Raw genomic sequence first — 21,215 nt, forward strand, 5'->3', positions numbered from 1 at the left:
ACTATTACAATATTTATAGTGTAATGTTTCATAAATACCACTTCTAGCTATAAATGTTATATTTACTTGATTATACAATGAATTACTGATGGTTGTACAAATATTATATTATAAATATACAAATTGTAATATATAAATATAGAATGACAATATCAGACGGCTCAAAATCGATTATCGTATCTATTACAATATATAAACGATTTATCATTGAATTCAAATTTAACACATTACAACGTTAGGTTCGTTCGTATGTATACATTATTAATTACTCGAAATTGAATGTATACGATTGGTAACCCCCCCTCCCTGGACTTGAAGGGACGTAACCCAATGATGAGTATTGAAGGAAGGGTTATTAAACTGTGTTTACATGGACGGATTACCTAATTAATATTTCTGATCAGGTGACTAATCACTTTAAAGAAGTGGAAGTTATACTAAAAATGAAGTATTAACAAAATTATTATTATTTTTTTACAATTTTGAAATCACTTCTTGAAAAAAGTTTATTTATAAACTTGTATTTTATACTTAATAAGTACTATTTTTTTTCCATTTTCAATATTTCCTGTTATTAGAAAACTACTCACCTACAGATTACATCCACAATAATGAATAATTGAAACACTTTTTTTCCTGAAATTGGCGCCACTGGTAATATGATGTAGGTTTACATTAATTATTATTTTTTCAAAGACTTAAATGTATAGGGTACAAATAAAACATAAGTATTGACCAAAGCTTCAAGGTTAGTCTATTATTTATAATATTTTGATAGCATTTTAGCATGTCAATAAAATTTAAAAATAAATAAATAATATTATAATACCTCCCTCGGAGGTCAGTATAATATAACAAAAAATAAGCTGTTAAGTAAATAATATATAAATTAGTGGGGTTAGCCCACGTTAGTACCAGTTCTATACTAATGTAATATAAATAGTAGTTAATTTTACATAATTAATTAGGTCTTACATAATTAAATGCGAACCTTTGGACTAGTTATGGCCTGTAATTATAAAATATTTTATATATCTTTACGTGTCAACATTAATTTATACACACCAGGTCGGCGTTAAATTTTAAACTGAAAAAATTATTACACTCAGTATGCCCATAGTGACACTACTGACACAACATGGAGCACATAGTTGATATATTTTTGAAAAATATGGGATGCAACGACGACCGCAGTTATGACACAATGTGTCTAGTAATTTTTACCTACTGTGAGTTAGCCGTCTCTCTGTTCTTTGCAGTGTTGACTTACCCGTCGATCACCAACTCGAAAGAAGATCTATCAGTTCGCCTCTATGGGCTACTATGCTTCCTTATCGAAAGTCATATTTTCATTTTTATAGCCATCCGGTTATATTATCAGTCACAATATCGCGATATGTACCAGCGTACGCTGAAAACAGGAATCCCGGAACACTTTAGACAGAAAATCGCTATGATGATCAAACACTACTTTATCATATCGAACGTATTCGTAGCAGTTTCCATATTGTATACGATTTCAATGGATTGGGTGCAGATGGGCGATCCATTCACATTTCCTTTCGTAGACATTCTGCCGATAAAAACCACAAACTTGGTTATTTACGTGTGCAAATATATATTATACACTTTGCCCGTGTACATCGCACACTTAGAAATTTGTTTCTTAAATGTGACTTTTATGTATTCGACGGGCGTTGTGAAGAGATATTTTCAGATACTCGACAAACAGGTCGAAGAAGCGATAGTAAACAAGGATGAACAGAAATTAAAAATCGCGATTAAACGCCATCAAGAAGTGTTGAAGTGAGTTGTGTTTAATACTCGTATAATTTTTAAGGTATCTATATTATTTGATGACATGACATATGACTTAAAGTTTCTGTCGGACAAAGAAAAATATTTGAAATAGATTAAACTTTCCTATTTATCCAAATTTAGCCATCTAATAATTACGGTAGGTACCATAAATATAGATAAGGAGTCTCTCATATTGGCATATATTTGTAAACATTCCTACTCGTATTTAGTAATGACTTTTGAATTAATCTATAATAACTTTTAATAACTATAACCTACAATAATCATACAAATAATATCGCCCATATACACAAAAGCGTAAAATTGAGAGAAACTAAAACAAAAAAGTTTATGATATCTAAAATTAACCTTATTATTTACTGTATTTTTAGATTTTTCAATGATATGAAGACGGGATATGAGAAACCAATATTATTTACTATAGAATTTTGTGGATTGTATGTTGGTTTGACTAGTTATTTCACTAGTTTAGTCATACAGGTGTGTGGTAGTAATATATTTGATTAATTTAATTAATAGTTTAAAAAATATTTAATAAATAGAAAATTTAAGATATTTCGAAACATTGCTACCCTATGCATTTGCAGTGCAAGTATAAAGTTTCTATTCAATCCTTAAACCAAAAATAAAATTAATATTCTAAAAATAAATAAACAAAATAATTGTAGTCTTGCAAGAATATAATACTATATATTATTAATTACACTTATATTATGTTTAGGGTTATATTCACAAAATAATATTGGGATTATGTATAGTTAGTAGTATGGCGTGCCTCTTAACAATCATAATTTATTGCATTAATGCAAGTAATATGTATGATTTAGTAAGTATTTATATGTGTATTACCTATGTGTATAGTTATTTTATTTACAACATGACATTTCATAAGGTAAACACTCGTTTTCTCGAAAACTACTAATGTTTTTGGAAATATTTTTCCTAAAATTTATCTTAATTATATTTAATAATATATAAAAGTATAACAATACAATTTGGTAAAAAATATTGTTTTACGATGACTTCAAATTATGTATAAAACAAATATTTCCAAGAACCATTATAAGCACGTTATATTACACACATAATTTTTAATATAATTATTGTTTGCCGTGTATATATAGCTATATTATACTAACCAATATATACAATTGTTTTAACTTTTCAGCACGATGGTATATTGAACGCACTTTTTGAACATCGTTCATGTTTTTTTCGAAACAATTCATTTAAAAGTCTTATTTCAATAATGATGATAAGAGCCACAACACCATTAGAATTTAAAGTTGGTTCCGTTTTTACCATAAACTCAAATTTACTTATAAAAGTAAGCAGTGTAATTATTTATTTATTTTAAAAATTATAATCAACGTTTAATTAATATAATAAGTGGTTCCAAAGTTTGTTTGGAATACTTAAAATTTCTCACTTGTTGTTTTTCAGAAAACATAAATTACAAAGGTATACGTACATTTGTATTTATTTCAGATTCTAAAATGTGTGTATACGGTATTTAATGTATTATTAACTTCAATCAACCGCAAATTTAAAGAAACTGCAATATGAAAACAAATTATACTGTCAAATTAAGTGATTATAACGATAAAAACTTTTTTATTTATAGTTCTGAAATATTTTTTAAGCCAAATTTTGTTTTAAAATGTTTTATTTTATTTTCATCCATCTATTTCAAATCTTAAAGTGTCTTCGCTTATGCTGTGTTTACATCTTTTCACTACTCACTACCATCATTCGACAAAATGTCACAATCCAAATGCTGTTTTTAAACTTTTCTCACATATCAAATTATTAATGTGGTAGAAAAATGTTTCGAGTGACTGTATTATAATCATTCTAATTTCTACACAAGTTAATAATTATAGTAATAGGTATTATAAGTATTATAGGTACGCAATCGTGGTATAATTAATACTTAAAATCAGACTACACCTTGGAGTACACCTAGTGATTACTAAATTCACTTTTATATAATATTGTTTATTTGTCCAATATCAAATGCATAAATTATTACTAGTAATATCTTAAACAAATAATTAGAAATTTACTAACAAATAAAGCGTAAAATAATAATAATAATATACCAGTGTGGAAAGGCTATTTAAATACGCCACTATCGTCAATAGAATTTCCTGATAAAAGTATAGTGTTAATTAATCTATCAAAGTTTGATATTAGTGAAGGAGTATAAGGTTACTAACTTATAGTATAAATATTTATCTACAATTGAATATAATATTAAATTACAGCTAAAAATGAAATAATTGTAATACATTTGTATTTTGAATAGGTGCCAACATTTTAAATTGCCTACAATTTAAAATGAAATAACTATTTTTTGTTAAAATATGTATGAAATGATACATACACATAATATCTCTCAAACCATAACATATTTTATATTCGTCATAACGTACAACTTGTACAAGTCGTAAATAATGTGGGTATTAACAATTAAGTAGATAGTAAAGTAATAACTGGATTCTGTAATTATATACCTTTTCTACTGTTTCGGTGATTGCAAATTGAATTACATTAGCACGATACTTTAGACTATTATTACTATTAATGATTATTGACGTATGAAGAATGTAAATATAGGATAATCGGTAGGTCACAATTATAAAATTATTACGCAAATATGAATAAATATTTGTTAAACATATTTTTTTGAGGCAGTAAGAATTTTTAACATAAAAAACTTTTTAACTAAAAATAAATGACTCAAACACTATAGTTATTTAACAAATTAAATTTCATAAATTATTTTATTTAAATAAATAAGAATTTATTTTCTCTTGAAAATAAAATGTACAAATAATATTTTAAAACAAAATAATATAAAATCATAATTTTTGTTAATTTTAATTTTCTAAAAACTACCTAAAACGTATAAATCGAACCATTGTAATTTACATATCATTGCATCGTGTCCCACTTTATGGTTTTTATTTTCAGTTTTGAAATTGTAAATGATCATAAAACTTTAATGCCTAATAGTAATTATTAGTTAGTATTAATTTGAATAAATTTTTTTTTATATATCCAAATCAATAGAGTTTATCTGTATAATAATAAGTATTAGCTATACGTAATTATTGATTATTATTTTTACTACATTTTATCTGTACAAGTACGCTCGACCTTTGTACAAAATACAAATCAATTTTTATTTTTTACCTACTATTTTGATTGTTTTGAAATTTTATCCTATCTAGGTATATTTTTATTCATCTAACTTAAATACTAGTACCTATTATTATATTATCTAAATCGTATTTCTGTAAAACTAGTATAAAAATAATGTCGTGTACACAACTATACAATTAGTAGTGTTGAAGAAGTACCTAGTCTAATTACATGTTTGATATTATGATACGCATACTAGTATTAAACAATTAAAAATGTAATACATAAATTGCTTAAATTGCTTAATAACTTAATTAGTAAAAAATATAAATTAACTATATTTTATAATACATTAATACGTAGTGTTTTTGACTTGTGCTAAATTGCAATTTTGGTAATAAATAGTTATTGATAAATATCTTAAAAAATTGTTTAAACCTTTTTAATTTGCTTATACGCTGTCGTTGTACATAATATATACTATAGATAAACATTAATTTTGTTGTAAATAAATTTTAAATATTATGTTCAAACTTACTCAAAGTCGCGGTATCATACTGAATTGTGCTTTGACAAATTTGTAACTTTGTGGCGTACATATTGTTACATTTTTATTTTCATGACCAACTAGACGCCTCTAGGTATAATGTTTCTATTATATCTCTCTTTATGTATAAACATAATGAGAATAATGATGAATTTCCAATCTAGTTTAGGATTTTATTTCTTCTTACTAAAACGTCTCTATACCATATGTATAATTCACATATACGACAACAAGATTTAAGAAAAAGCATATATAGTATAGGTACCTATACTATCTACTGTCAAACATACATTTTACTTGAATCGCAAATAGAATAACTTTAAAAAAAAATTTAACGTCAGACTGCTTAAATGGTATAAATATGGCATACCTCAGATACTTGCAGCAGCAGCATCAAGCTATAATGCTATAGATATATCATAGAATTTCTACTATCCAGCAGCTATATATAGTACAACACCACCGGGATGAAGGTCGTCCAAAGACCTAATGATAAATACTACTTTTTTTCATTCATACGTTTATTCTATTCTGCGTATTATATACGAGTACGTATACTCACCTCGACCCGCTTTTCGTCACCGGCCGGTTCCAGCCACAGCACTCGCATAAATTACGATATTAATATTTTATCGCCGACTATCGTCGTTTGAATGTTCAATACGGTGCGCAATTCTCCAACTACCGACGCTACGTGTCGCGCACATCAACAGTTTATATAATCGTATAAAATATACCTAGTCGAATTCTGTCCGGCCGCACAGCAACCGCTCGTATCTTGCACCATGTACTTATGGTATATGAAATGCGAGCTCGTGGGCTTAACCTCCGAATTAAAAACACATAACTAAGTTTACGATAATAATATTGTTTTCTCCAATTTTAATCGTTGAATTAATAACTTATGTGCCTTATAACACACTACTATAGTGATCGACGCCAAAATTCAAAGACAACTGCTACCGCATAATTACTGTTTAAAATCCAACGCAAATAGGACATAGGTAAGTAGTATACCTCCAATCGATTAAGTATATTATTATTTATTAAGACAAATATTACAGTTATTGTAAATTCTGTGTTCTGAGTCACTTTAAATTAATGGTAAAATAATTATGTTAAAAAATAAAAGAGTAAATATCTGTTATACTATACTTCTTAGTTACTAGTATAGTATTAGAAACAATATAATTCTCCGTCGACTCAAGCGTGGACTTCCCCATGATGTTATCGCTTAACAAAAATATTTTAAAAAAAATTTATGTATTATTATCTAGATTATATACTATTCTGTGTATCATTTATTCTATATCTCTGTGTACATTTTTGTAATTAATTAATTTTATATTACACTCAATTGTTAAATTGCTAAAAAAAAACTAATCAGTAAGTTAGGTGGAATTTGTCAGAAAGAAATCTTAAAAAGAAATACATACTAGTTACTAAAATATACATAGTTGCATTTGTTAATAATAAATAATACATTAGTTATTGTAACTTAAATTTTATTTAAAAAAATTACACTAACACAAAAAGTATTCAATTTTGGAATAAACGCCTACAAAAAATATGGCAAAAATAGTTCATTATTTTAATTTTAACATTCAAATTTAATATGAAATATCTCATACATAACATATGATACAGTTAGTAATTATATAAATTTAATAATGACGACATTAGAGCATAATTACTAAACAGTAACTTAAATTTGGTTAGGTACTATTCAACACTATACAAATGTTAAAATATATTATATTATCTATTTAATAAAATTATATAAATATTTAACAAAAAATCCATTTTTTAGTAAATTTTCAATTAATAAGTACTAACCACCAATAAATACTTGTATTTAAATAATTAACAGTTAAATATATTCTTTGGTTTCCCTTTAAGATTTTAATTCCAAGGAACATATTATCTTTATCGTGCATGCTTTATAACTTATTTTAGCATATAGTTATCATAAAATACAAGGGTATATTCGAATACGAATTATATATTATGTATTAAATATATTGTTTTTACACGTTAAAAATGTACTTAATAAACTCCTAAGTTATTTATACGTACAAGAAAATAAGATACAAAATGCATAGATATTAAATAATACTTTTTCTTTTATATCTGTTGTTAAATGTAGTTACTTGTTATATCTTAGTTATTTGTCTATACTGCGAGTAGAAAATGCTCATTAGTGAAAGATTATAAGTAGTGATTGAATAATATATACTTATATTATATGACATACTCGTATACCTATATATACCAGGACCAAAAATAATTTACTAAAAAGATTTCAGTTATATTTCAATAAATCTATAATTAAGACTTTAATGTATTCATGAATTGGCCATCAAGATTCATTATTGAAAAAAATATTTATTATTCATTCCTTCAATTAGTAAATCCAGTTATCAAAAACGATATAAAATATTAGGTTGATGGTAGTTATTCTATATTCCGCTTTTATATTCTTTATGCGAATTGGATGCAAGTTGATTATGCAGTGAAAATAAAAATACGAATAAATCTATTTCGAATATTAGGATACATATCAAAATAGTGAAATTAATTGAATTTAATGAGTTGGTAAAAATTCGAAAATTGTACGCGATATATAAGTGATAGGTATGTTAAGCAATTTTGACAACGCTAGTACAACATTGTATCACTCGGTACCTATAACTACAGTAGGTACCTACCTACCAACCAACCTACAACTGATTATTGACCCGATTCAGTATAATATGATCTATACATAATATGCACGTACAAATTAAACTTCAGATTATTATTATACATCAATGTCATAAGTATTCGATATTTCTAACTGGTGGGTTTATCATCAAGTATAGAACATTCGTTTTCGTCATCGCACACACACAGTGCCGTGTCAGAAGTTTGCATGGCATAACAATAATAATAGTAATATTACAAAAACGCGCACTTAACACAATATTTACAGTCGAAAAATATAAAAACCTGTTTTCATTGATCGATACAAGTAAATTTGTACACATAACGCTGCATGTTTATCAATATATAATAACGAAAATAATTAAACGGTAAAATTGTAATACACTACTCTCTGCTGCAATTATAATATGCAGTAACCTAAGGTCAGCAATAATTGTAGCCCACTATATAATAAAGATACACGATAATAACATTATAATACAGTCCATGCAGGTAAACGCGCGTTTACAACATTTTATCCAATTGACATGTATGGCAACATTTTATGATTTTAAATATATTCATCTATATACAATGGAAATTGCATTAAAAAGAAATAATACTTTTTCACTTAAAAAACTTATTTTGTATACAAGTAGTAATATATAATTATATATATAATATTACTAAATTAAATAAAATAAAAAAATTACGTTTAAATTATATAAAGTATGTAAATTATTATTTGTTTATTTTTTTGTCGAAGAACTCTTTCTGATATCCTATTGGACAACTGGTATACCATTATGACTATAAAAATTATCTCACTTGATTGACAAGTGCGTACTTTATATACATGTAACAATATAATACTTTTTTAAATTTTCTGTAGAAAAATAACACAAAATTAATTCGTTAAATAGAATTTTTGAAATTTGTTAGAAACGTTTTTGAATAAAAATGTGATGGTTCCATAAAATATTTCGTTATTTTTAGAGTTACGTTAAATAGAGGTTCCACTATTATATTATGTATTATAGATATAATATTATAGTAGTTAGCACAACATATGCACTTCTATATTATGCAACGATCCGGATGACAATAACCGCGTGCTGCGTTAAAAAATATACCTACCTGGCGATGTACCTGTAGTCAACACACATAAGTCATAGTAAGCTTATCTCATGGTTAATATTTAATAATAAAATATTCTTCAACCCATATATATTTTTTGTGCACGTTACGGCTACATTTTGTATAAAGCATATACCCTTTTATGACTGTCCTTTCCTTCACTTGGTCTCTCAAACTAGTATAGTTGGTACATAGACAATAATTTATTAATTTAAATAATATCAACTAACACTTAAACTCCAACAATTATTATTAATAATATTAATAATAATAATAATAATAAAGATGGTCAATTTTCCAAATTAAAGTGCCTAAAAATTATTACATAAAGATTTCAGAAATCTTCGTTTGTGCACTATACACATTTGAACATAATTTTTTTTATCATGTAACTACTAAGACATCTTGTTAAAATTATTATATATTATTACTTTTTATTTTCAACTTACCACGTTTACTCACTTTTTTGGGCCAAGGTTTTAGAATTTGGATACGAATTTAATTTCCCGAATGTAAAATGGTCTCAATCGTCTTAGTAGTCTAAAATAAACATAAATAATTAATTTTTTTTTGTAAAACAAAACTGAATAGAATAACCACATCTGATATTTTTCTAATAAATACTTATCGTATCACCTACTGTACTACAATTTAATATTGACATTTTATGATTTTTTAAACAATATTCAAGTTTATATTCAGTTAAGGGCCTTTTCTTGAAGCACAAATGAAAATAAAATTGCCTTGTACAGTATTCCATTCGATTTCAATATTATAAAAAAAAAATATAGATAGGTATTCAATAGTAGTTTATGTAGAGACTGAACTAAGTTTGACGCTTATCTTATTTAAGAACTACAATAACACATTTCACTCATATTGGTATGAGCCATTTTTTTTATTAGAAAGCAACAATAAATATATTCTAAGCAGAACTTGGTTTACTATAATATAAACTGTGTGAAATAAATAAATATGTATTCCACAGTAAAATAGATAACTGAAAAAAATAGCAATTTTTAACAGAAACAATAAAATTGGAACAATCGTAAATTATATATTCAGCACGATTCTATCCATTGAAATAATTTAAAGATGTGTACATGCAGTCCCATAATCAGAGGAAAGAGGCCACTGAAGTCACGTATCCACCCCCCTCTCTAGAAATTTTGTTTTTCTGGTTTGCTGTAGTATATTGTACAGACATTTTTATAAGTTATATCATTAATATACATATTTTTATAATTCAAGGTAAATCTATGATAATGATGAATTATTTGTAATTTGTATTCATGAATGTCAAATAGTAATGATAAGCACGGATTTAAATAATAAATACAAGAAGATCTCATTTTTATAGTGAACACAATAAATTATAGTTTGATTATTATGTAGGATTAATGTTTATCCTTTAAATTTTTTTAGCTGTCTCATCAAAATCTCCTTTATTTTTGACCATCGCATTTGTGTAAAGTCAACTATATAGATTCGTTTATACTCGTATTATATATTTGATAAAAATTAAGAGTTATGATCTTGTATACTTGTTATTAAATATTAATAATAATCGAGCAAAAATTAAATGTTGTGTTTACAGCATATATTAATATACTTAATTAATACATTAATCTATTATGGCTTACAAGTTACAATAATACATTGTTATGGTAATGTATGGAAATCATAGTTGTTATTTATTAACATAATTAATTGTAGTCATAAAAAAATTAGATATGTATAAAACACTTTATAAACAAAGAGGCTATAAAGTAATAAGTGATAAATAGGTATTCTAGCATTGGAAAAATTTGGAAAAATTAATTAAGTGCTCATAGAAAAAAAAAATAATTTCTGGTACAATACTATGTGCATATTATAAATATTAACATAATATACGGCACACGTGTACATTGTATTATAATTTATAATGCGTATTGTATAATAATATGTTCATGGAGCTTATAAAAATTTGATTTGTCACGATAGTATGATAAAATTAAATATATTTGTGGGTATCCCTACAAATTAACAAAAACTGTAGTTATAATTTGTTCATAAATATTTACAATTTTTAATTTACAATAAAAAAAAAAGTATTAAAAAAAATTAGGGGTACTCTCAAGTACCATGGCACTGATCTGAATTTCATTTATAATACGTAATTAAAATTTAAATGCTATCATAAAAATAAATGATAAGTTAAAAGTTTTTAAATCTTGTATCAAAAAAATTATTTTTAGTTGATTAGTGTGTTATAGAATTAATCTCATCTAAAAACATCAAATCTTTAAAATTAAAATTATACATTTTAATTAAATTAATATAAAAATATTATTTTTAATTATAAAATTCGTAAAATTATTATGTTACTCGTTATTCATAAATTAACAACTATAAACAGAAGAAACAATATTTGATTGTAACATCTTAACTATTATCATTAACTTTTTATTTCTATATTTGATTTTTAATACTAAAACTTATAATTACCTACTTAAATTTTTTAAAACGTACGTCTTTAAAAATAAGTATTGAATCCCAAATTCTTTATTCCTAGATCATATTTCAACCTGAATTTCTGAGTTTTTTTAAATATTTTCTAGAAAACTATACTTGGAAATGTCTAAATTGAATTCCTTATAGCATACAATTTTTATTTAAAGCTATATCCTAAAGAAGTGATCTTTATGGAACCTTTGTAATTTTTATTTCTTCCAAAGAAAAAAAATAATAATAAATAAATTTATGTTAATTGTAGCTCTATAAAACTATAAGAAAAACATATAAAATAATACAAAAAAACATTACAAATCCACCATTATGTTTCGTTTTGACCCTTTTTATAGTTGTGCGTGTTCATTTATAATAATATTACAAGTACATCGTTAAATATATTATTCTATGGATCTGTGTAGGAATACGAAATTCTTCACACACTTCGCATAAAAACGTGTATACCATACAGCCATACAGGATACGGTAGCGCATGCTTAACTGTAAATCAGGTCTACTAAATACAATCAATTTTAAAACTTTCTGTTTATGTACAGAATATAACAACATGCATGTTTTGCATTGACACGTTGAAATGAGATAGCGATCAATGCATTCCCTTTAATTATAATCATGTTATCTAAACTATCTAACATATTTTGAAAATATTAAATTTATTAATCTTTTTTAATGAATAACAGAAAGACAGAAATGATAAATATTAGAATGGTTAGAACTGTACAATTTATATATGTCTATTATATCATCTAATATAATACGTATCGTATCTAATAAGTACATCCTAACCAAAATATAAACTATACATTTATCAAATTAAGCTGTCTATATCTTGACTATAAGAATATTTTGCTTATTTATTTTATACAGTATTTTATTTATCTGTCTTATCAAGGGATAAGGTGTACATTTTAAAATTAGGATATTTAAATAGTTCATATGAGCTTAATTTGTTGTACCTACCTAATATTCCAATCAGATCGAATGGAAAAGTGTCAGTATATATGAAAATGTAATCCAAAATCATTTTTCTATTGAAAAAATTATTGTTTTTTTTTTTTTTTTATTATAAATTATTTAACTTCTTATTGATTTTTATTAGTCTTCTACTAAATTTACTTGAAATATTTTAAAGATGAATCGTTACTCTATCTTCATGAATCCTTTTATTTTCTACATTTTGTTATTTTAACAAAATATTATGACTAAATCATAACATTTTATTTTTTTATAACGTATTTATATGTTAATATAATATTAATATATATTATGATAAATTGATAAATATTTATCTCATGTTCACATCAATTAAAAATTACTTTACATAATACATGATAAAACACAATATGTCACCCCTAAAGTGAATATAAATAGAAAAAATTGTAAGTGCCCACCCCAACATCTTAAAAATGCATAAAAACAAAAAAGTAATAAATGTATATTTTTAACAAAAAAAAGTGTAATTTTACAAACCCATGGTAATTATAGAAAAAGTTTTTCTAAAAAATGTCGATATTACCTGAGAAATTTAAAAAACATAAGCAGGTCTGATTATTATACATATAGTAACATACGACAAAATAATCCAACGTGAATAACGTGCGTCAAACAGTGATGGGCAACATGATTTAGAAAGCCATATGTTTCAACGTGTCAACGTACAATATTTGAATTCATTATGGATATATATTTTTATTTTTCATTACGAAACATATAGGTAACTAAGTAGTAATAGTAAGTATAGAAGATAAATTTAAACCGTAAACTTCTTCGATCTACAATAACGAGACAAGTACAACACACGATGTTGTTATAGTATTATTATACCTATCCTCTGTTTTTAGATTCCAACGTACAAAATCGCATTAGGTACCTACATAATGTTTCCAGCGGCCGTCATAATCGTAGCGTGTTGTACGACAATAGTACTACTCATTTACAACTATACGACATCCACGTACAAGTATTGGAAAACGAAGTCGGTGACGTTTGCCACACCCGTACCACTATTCGGTAACATCAAAGACCAAGTGACGCTAAAAATGACTCAGGGCGAGTGCTTGAAAAATATTTACAAGTATGTATAATGTATAATAAACAACTTTATAGAACGAGCACAATGCTCGGCATCTATCACTGAATTTTCTCTCTCCGAGAAAATCACTATTGAAGGCTGCTGATTTAATGAATAACTACAGATTCTATATTTTAAATAATGATGATTACCTATACCGTTTATAAATAGAAGTCTTTCAGTGTTTATCTCTATCAATAACTTTTATACGGAAAATCCAACACAATTTCCTTAAATTAGCTTTTAGTATATACCTACTATTAGCTAATGGAATAGTACCATATTTAAAAAACATATATATTTATATATTTATAAATTAATAATTAAACATTTGATTTTCTGTATTTCAAATTTTTAAATAACATAGACATTTAATGTTTATCTTAATTATAGTAATTATACACAAAAAAAACTATTAATGCCATAATAGCATTCCATCAAAAATACAGTGAATGTACCTTCGATCTTCTGCAATAGTTTCAAAAATAATATTTTAATAACATATTTAATACCTAGAAGAAATAATTTTAATCGGCAGAGAATAGGGATAAACATAATAGGTTGTATAACAATAACATCTATAAATATTATACCATATCACTTAATAGTTAACAGTTATACTAATACTATATTTTCTATACCAATACCTGTGTAGTGTGTGCCTATAAAGCTACAACTTTGTCTACAATATTTTGTGACTTGTTACACAGTGATTTTCCTCATGAAAAGTTTGTGGGCATGTACCAGTTACAAACTCCAACATTATTGCTCCGCGATCCAGAAATCATTCGGTTGTTTCTGGTTAAGAGCTTCGCACACTTTACGGACAGAGGATTCTTGTACGACGGTCACAGGGAACCGTTGACCAAACATCTAGTCAATTTAGAGGGTGACACGTGGAGGATTCTCCGACAAAAGCTCACACCTACATTCAGCTCCGGTAAAATCAAAAGTATGTTAGGACTGTTACAAGGCTGCGGAGCACAACTCATTGAATACATGGAAGTAAGTAATAATTGTGATTGTAGTATAGTGTTCTTAATCATCAATATTACTTTTTTTTTTTTTTAAAAAGCAGTCATTTTTTCTTCCTATTTTTTTTATTTTTAGATTTCACAAGTAATTTAATTATTATTGCGATACGTTTAGTAATAAAATTATTAGAAATTTATATAAGCTATTAAAACAATATTTAGTGTTAAATATACGTGGGATTTTTTTATAAACTGATTTACTGAAAAAAGGCCGTAGCCAGCAAAATATTTTTTTTTTGTGGGGGGGGGATAGAGTATAAATATGTTATATTATGTAATAAAATATGAAATCTTATTTCAAGAAATAAATTTGGGGGGACTCTGAACCCTTAAACCCTCCCCCTTACTACGGCCGTGTGCTGAAATATATAATAACAATAAGACTGTCTTCTAACACTCATATTTCATAATAAACCAATCCATAATATATAATAAATTATATCATGTATAATCCACGCATAACACCAAATAATAAAAAACAATATTATATACAAAGCTCTACATTACGTTTCATGGTTCATTTGCAGGCAACCATCAATTCTGGAAAGACGGAATTCGAAATTCGTGACCTAACAGCCAAGTTCACTACAGATGTAATTGGTACGTGCGCGTTTGGACTAGAATGCAATTCACTGAATGACTCACAATCCGAATTCAGAAGGATGGGATGTGCGGTGCTCAATTCTTCGGCGTCTTTAGCGTTTGCAAAAATAGTCCGAATATTCTTCCCAAAAATTTTCAAAGCGTTGAAACTCCGTACATTCCCGGCCGAAGTACAACAGTTCTTTATGGGCATCGTGAAACAGACAATCGACTTCCGGAATACCAACCAAGTGCGCCGGAACGACTTTATACAGTTGTTGCTTGAGATTAAAAATCAAAATAACCATCAAGAAAACCCGATTAATTCAATTAAACTGACTGAAGAGTTGATCGCCGCTCAAGTAAATATCAACTTAATATTATATAGAATAATATCCATTAAAAATCCATAATTATTATTCCTCGTGTATAAAGTGTTCACCTATATATAAAATTACTCTTCTACCCTCGGCTCCTAATAAACTTAAAGATTTACATAACTATTTGAATATAATAAACCGCCATTTCATTGGTATCTTGAGGGATTTGATATTATTATCAATTTCAATAATATTTTAATAAAACAATAATCAAAACATATTTATTTGAAATATTTAATTTTATTTTATTTGAATATTAATTCAAAGCATTTTAGATAGTCCTATAATATTATTATTGGTACTTTTAATTTTACGTATTACAAAATTATATAAAAAAAACGCATCAAGCGTGTTGATATAAATATTACCTTGTATTTTATCTCCCCCCCCCGCGCGCGCCATTACCAAACTAGAAACAGGTGGGAACTATTTATCCCAATACTACCACCTACCATACTTACTTCATATTAAATTTAATTATTATAATTTAAGCACGTACCATCCAAAGAATCAAAAACTCAAAATGTTTTGATGAAATATAATACATCTATGGTATATATGAATGAATATATTCTGTATTTATGTTACAAAAATTTGTATATTTTGTATAATATTATTTACTTTACATTTTATCATTTTATAGGTATCTTTACACAAATTGTTTAGTTGTGATTAATTATCAACTGACATTTATATTTTATTGATTATTACACAATCGGTAATATTTATGATAAAGATTTACATGTTTAAAACACCAATTTTGGGGAAAAGAGTGATTATATGAATATTTTGATACCTACTTATTTAAATGTAAATTTTATCCAAAACAATTTCAGCCTCCTAAAATTCAACTAAATCTCCGCCTACTCGTATGATAATACAATGATATTATAGAAATACATTCATAAACTTATATTACAAAGGTATTCGTGTTCTTCTTGGCTGGCTTCGAGACATCCTCCACGACACTGAGTTTTTGCTTGCACGAGATGGCCGTCAACCAAGATATACAAAACAGGGTATACGAAGAAATCAACGAAACAGCCGATAAGTATGGAATGCCATTCTCTTATGAAGCAATCTCTTCAATGAACTACTTAGAACAGTGTCTGAAAGGTAAGTAATCGCGTTTTATCCGACCATCGTTTTTACAAGCCGTACACACGCATACTGATAAACCTACGTTATAATATATACATATTTTAATTAAACTATAATGTTAATACAATTCTAATAATTATTATACAATCAGGTAGACTCAAATGATTTATTTGACAATCAAAATATCGGTGTATATATGCATTTAAGCGATAAATCAATGGTATAATTTTGTTATGTTTGTGAGAGTAAGAGATGAAAATTACCCAAGATATTTTTTAATATTGTTTAAATTTTGAGTAAAAGCCCAAAGCCCCACTCAATATGGGATAATTCTATGGCTCATTATTTCAAAATCTATTTATGTCTTTGAAAATATTTTCTTTACATGATTTCTAGTTTAAATAAAATATTTTCTTTAAATACATTTTTTATCGTTATAATTTTTAAGATTTTTTTTTCAATTACAACATACATTTTTAATTTCATATTGAAACAGAATATTTTTCGTGATATTTCGATACATAAAAGCCAAAATTTGAAAGGTAAATAAAGTTTATAAGTTAAAAATATTAATGATAAGGTTCAAGAGGAGTGGATGGGTACGGGGAATCCCTGCAAAATGTTGGTCTACTACTCTGCTAACCTAAACTTTTAACTCATAAACTCATAAACTACTCGTCCGGATTTTGATTTTTATGTATCAAAGTACTATATTGAAAGTATATTATATATGAATCGTTAAATGGAAATAGCGACCTACTGATTTCATTAATTATTTTGAATAACTTTTTGGATTGATTTTTTTTTTTTACAAATCCACAATGTAAATATTGTGTTAAATTGTGGACTAAACTACATTTCAAAAATTTTACAAATTCCAGTTATTAAAGTTAATTATATTTTAGCAATTCATATGTATTCTCTAAATTTATATTCATAATATTAAAAATGCATGAAGGAGTTATACATAAACAAGTATAACCCTGCACCCACAACAACAAAAATCATATAGGTATTATCAAATTATGCTCAAGCATCTATAATAATAAAGACCATAAATTGTCGATTTTTGTGTAATTTTTTTGCTTTTTTTGTTCGTTTATCGGTCATTTCGCCATAAACACTAAATCACCAACTCTCTGATGCACGTACTCCCGTTGACGCGACATGCACCCCTGGAATCTAACCATTAAATATCATTGAATACTTCAAAAATATACCTACTGCAGAAACGATGAGAAAATATCCACCAGTACAGACGTTGGTCCGGGTGTGCACCAAACAGTTCCGGATTCCTGGCACAGAATTAGACCTGGACGTGGGCACGGCTGTGTTGATACCAGTATACGCGATACATCACGACCCAAAGTACTATCCGGAACCGGACACGTTCGACCCGGATCGGTTTGCTAAAGACTGCAACGGTGGTGGTAGCGACCACGGGAGACCCGCCGGAGTTTTTCTACCGTTCGGCGATGGCCCGCGCATATGCATAGGTATACACTAATTTTTATTTGAAATTTAATGACAGCTATTCAATCAAAACAAATCGGACGATTTTAATTCAAACAAAAATTTAATTTAAACATTACACCATTTTACTTAATAGTATTCATTAATACTTCCCTAAATACATTAAAAAACAACTTATGATAAAATGTGTATTTAATCTAAAAATCTTAATATGATTAACAAAAAATAATACGTCTATAAATAGCTTAAAAAGAAACAAAATATTTTAGAAATTACGCCATTTCTAAAAAATATTTATTAAAAATATCAAGTACCAATTAATATAGATTAGTAATTTTTTAAATTATTACAAAATAAAATGTTGTCAATTTATCAATTTTGACAGATATTAACTGATATCGCGTACCTAAACATTATACTGTTCTTCCTCAATTTTTTTAGTTTTTCCGAATCATTTTAACAAATATTGAGATTTGAGAACATTAAATTGTTGACAGCTGAGCTACAAATCCGTCGATTCACTGTATTTATATGAACTATACTTAGAAACTTTAAAATACAATATTAATAGATTCCTATTTAATGTGTGGTACGTCAGTAGAATCAATGGATTACTGATCAAAATATATTATATATTTATAAAATAACTTACATTTAACTGCGAGTCCATTCACTGCACCAAAATTTAAACGCCGGTTGTATTCAATTTTTTTCGACAGGTATGCGGTTTGCCATGTTAGAAATGAAACTAGCGTTGGCCCAGTTCCTGCATAGCTACTTGGTGACACTGAGCGACAAATCCTGTACACGCATCGAGTTCGAACCTGCTTCATTTCTGTCCTGCCCGAAAGGTGGTATATGGTTGAACGTCAATAAACGTACACAGTGAGATCGCACAGCGTACACCAATATTTTTATATTAGTTAATGTCATTAGATCACGTGTAGTTTTAAATATATTATAAAATCTATTCAAACGTTTATCTTTACTCTGTACAATTCCTATATATCAAAGTGTATTGATTAATACATCTTGCTATACATATATTTATATTGATGAAAATAATTCATTTTTTTTTTCTTTGATAAATATGATAAATTGATTAATTTTTATTGACGCAACCGTATTCTTACAAACGCCTCTCGGTTTAGACCATTATAACATCTTCTTTGCAAGATTAATTCCGTATAGGTGTATATAATTGCCATCAAATAAAATTATATTTTCTTTTTTTCAAATATTGTCAGATGATAGTGTGTTACATTTTTCAACTGATACAGCGCCTTACATGGTAATATCAAATATATGCTTAGGATATTTAGATATTTTATATTAGTGATATTATACGTTGAACCCTATTATATTTTAGATGAGTATAATAAGACATAATATATAAGAACATTTTTTATCCATCCTGCGTAGTATGCATTATGGTACACCTATATTGGGACACACGCCCATATGAATAGGCAATACAGGTACACCACGATCATGACATAATCCTACCTATTCTTATTCCGTTCTGAGTAACTCAAAAATGTTATTCAGTGGCGTCATTTGTGGGATGCAAGGGTGTACAAATGCATCCCATGAACAAAATTATTGTTATTTGTTTTATACTATAATTTCTATAAAATGATCTACATTTACAAGTGTTAAAAAAATTCATGGGATGACTCGACCATACGAGTGACTGGTATTACTTTAAATTTTCAATATTGGTTTTGCATCCCATGAAAAAATGTGAAATTACGCCCCTGATGTTATTAATTATTAAAATTTAACACTGTTAACATATAAAAGAAGTACAGTAAAGGTGTGAACAACCATCACAATAATTATATTTTAATTTAATAAAGTATATATTGTGTACTCGTTTATTTTATATTTGTATTACACATGTGTCATTTGTTCTGTATTTTTCATCCAGTCTCACCACACTACACAACCAATACACAGAGTAAAATTAATTTACCTGTTATAAATAGCAAATTGTGACAAATGTAACATCAAATTCCTTTGCTTGGTATTGATTCATCGCTGATACACCAAATTATCAGGAAAAAACTAAGTTCTATAGTTATGGTCAGATGATAGAATATACACAATATACTATAAAACATATATATATATATATATATATATATATATATATAAATTGATAAACTAGCAATATTACATATTTCATAACCTCCACATCAATCAACGGAGATTTATTCAAAATTAAAAATATTCTTATTGTGCCCATGTCTCCATACTTATAATTTAGGTAACTTGATTGTTTTTTTCATAGCCTGTTGTTCTTGTCTTAGGATATTAATAAATGCTGATATATGCAATTTGTACCTATACTTTTTTTATTGTTTAATATATCTCTGTTACATACTAACATATTGTGAATCTTATAAAACAATTATAAAAATTTAAATAAGATATTTTAGAATAAAAGACTGCTATTTCAGTATTAGATTAATTAAAAACATATTTATATTATATTATTGTTTGACAGTAAATTATGTGAATTAGGCTTTATAGAATGATTATAGAATTTGTAAAAAAAAAAAAATTAATCATTTCTACAGCCACATTTAAACACTCCATTTTCAATAGTTTAAAGTGAGATCTTCATTAAGTATCGCTTACAATTTAATTTAAATTAAAATTACCTATGTCAATGTAAATAATAATTTCCTCTACTTATTCTAAGCAAATTCTAAATAGAAAGT

At 26.6% G+C, this 21,215-nt stretch overlaps 2 protein-coding genes across 2 annotated transcripts; both read left to right on the plus strand.

Moving 5' to 3' along the window:
- Positions 1–1,138: 1,138 nt before the first annotated feature.
- On the plus strand, positions 1,139–3,387 carry LOC113549942. The gene is made up of 5 exons (XM_026951477.1): positions 1,139–1,806; positions 2,193–2,301; positions 2,543–2,647; positions 2,990–3,148; positions 3,310–3,387. Exons 1-5 carry the CDS (start codon positions 1,139–1,141, stop codon positions 3,385–3,387), a joined length of 1,119 nt encoding a protein of 372 aa, XP_026807278.1.
- A 2,802-nt stretch (positions 3,388–6,189) lies between these two features.
- Positions 6,190–19,484, plus strand: LOC113550075 (probable cytochrome P450 6a14). Its single transcript, XM_026951687.1, has 7 exons — positions 6,190–6,519; positions 13,690–13,922; positions 14,630–14,924; positions 15,481–15,897; positions 16,839–17,031; positions 18,246–18,512; positions 19,209–19,484. The coding sequence occupies exons 2-7, from the start codon at positions 13,726–13,728 to the stop codon at positions 19,376–19,378; spliced, it is 1,539 nt and encodes a 512-aa protein (XP_026807488.1). The 5' UTR covers positions 6,190–6,519; positions 13,690–13,725; the 3' UTR covers positions 19,379–19,484.
- The last annotated feature ends 1,731 nt before the right edge of the window (positions 19,485–21,215 follow it).

This window comes from Rhopalosiphum maidis, chromosome 4 (genome assembly GCF_003676215.2).
Source record: "Rhopalosiphum maidis isolate BTI-1 chromosome 4, ASM367621v3, whole genome shotgun sequence".
Taxonomy (NCBI): domain Eukaryota; kingdom Metazoa; phylum Arthropoda; class Insecta; order Hemiptera; family Aphididae; genus Rhopalosiphum; species Rhopalosiphum maidis.

Bases quoted from the DNA above. Each gene is read 5' to 3' on its own strand.
- LOC113549942 (XM_026951477.1), top strand. From the start codon at position 1,139: ATGGAGCACATAGTTGATATATTTTTGAAAAATATGGGATGCAACGAC. The intron at 1,807-2,192 runs GTGAGTTGTGTT...CTGTATTTTTAG, and splicing joins CGCCATCAAGAAGTGTTGAA to ATTTTTCAATGATATGAAGA. The intron at 2,302-2,542 runs GTGTGTGGTAGT...TATTATGTTTAG, and splicing joins TCACTAGTTTAGTCATACAG to GGTTATATTCACAAAATAAT.
- LOC113550075 (XM_026951687.1), top strand. From the start codon at position 13,726: ATGTTTCCAGCGGCCGTCATAATCGTAGCGTGTTGTACGACAATAGTA. The intron at 15,898-16,838 runs GTAAATATCAAC...TATATTACAAAG, and splicing joins AAGAGTTGATCGCCGCTCAA to GTATTCGTGTTCTTCTTGGC. The intron at 17,032-18,245 runs GTAAGTAATCGC...TACCTACTGCAG, and splicing joins CTTAGAACAGTGTCTGAAAG to AAACGATGAGAAAATATCCA.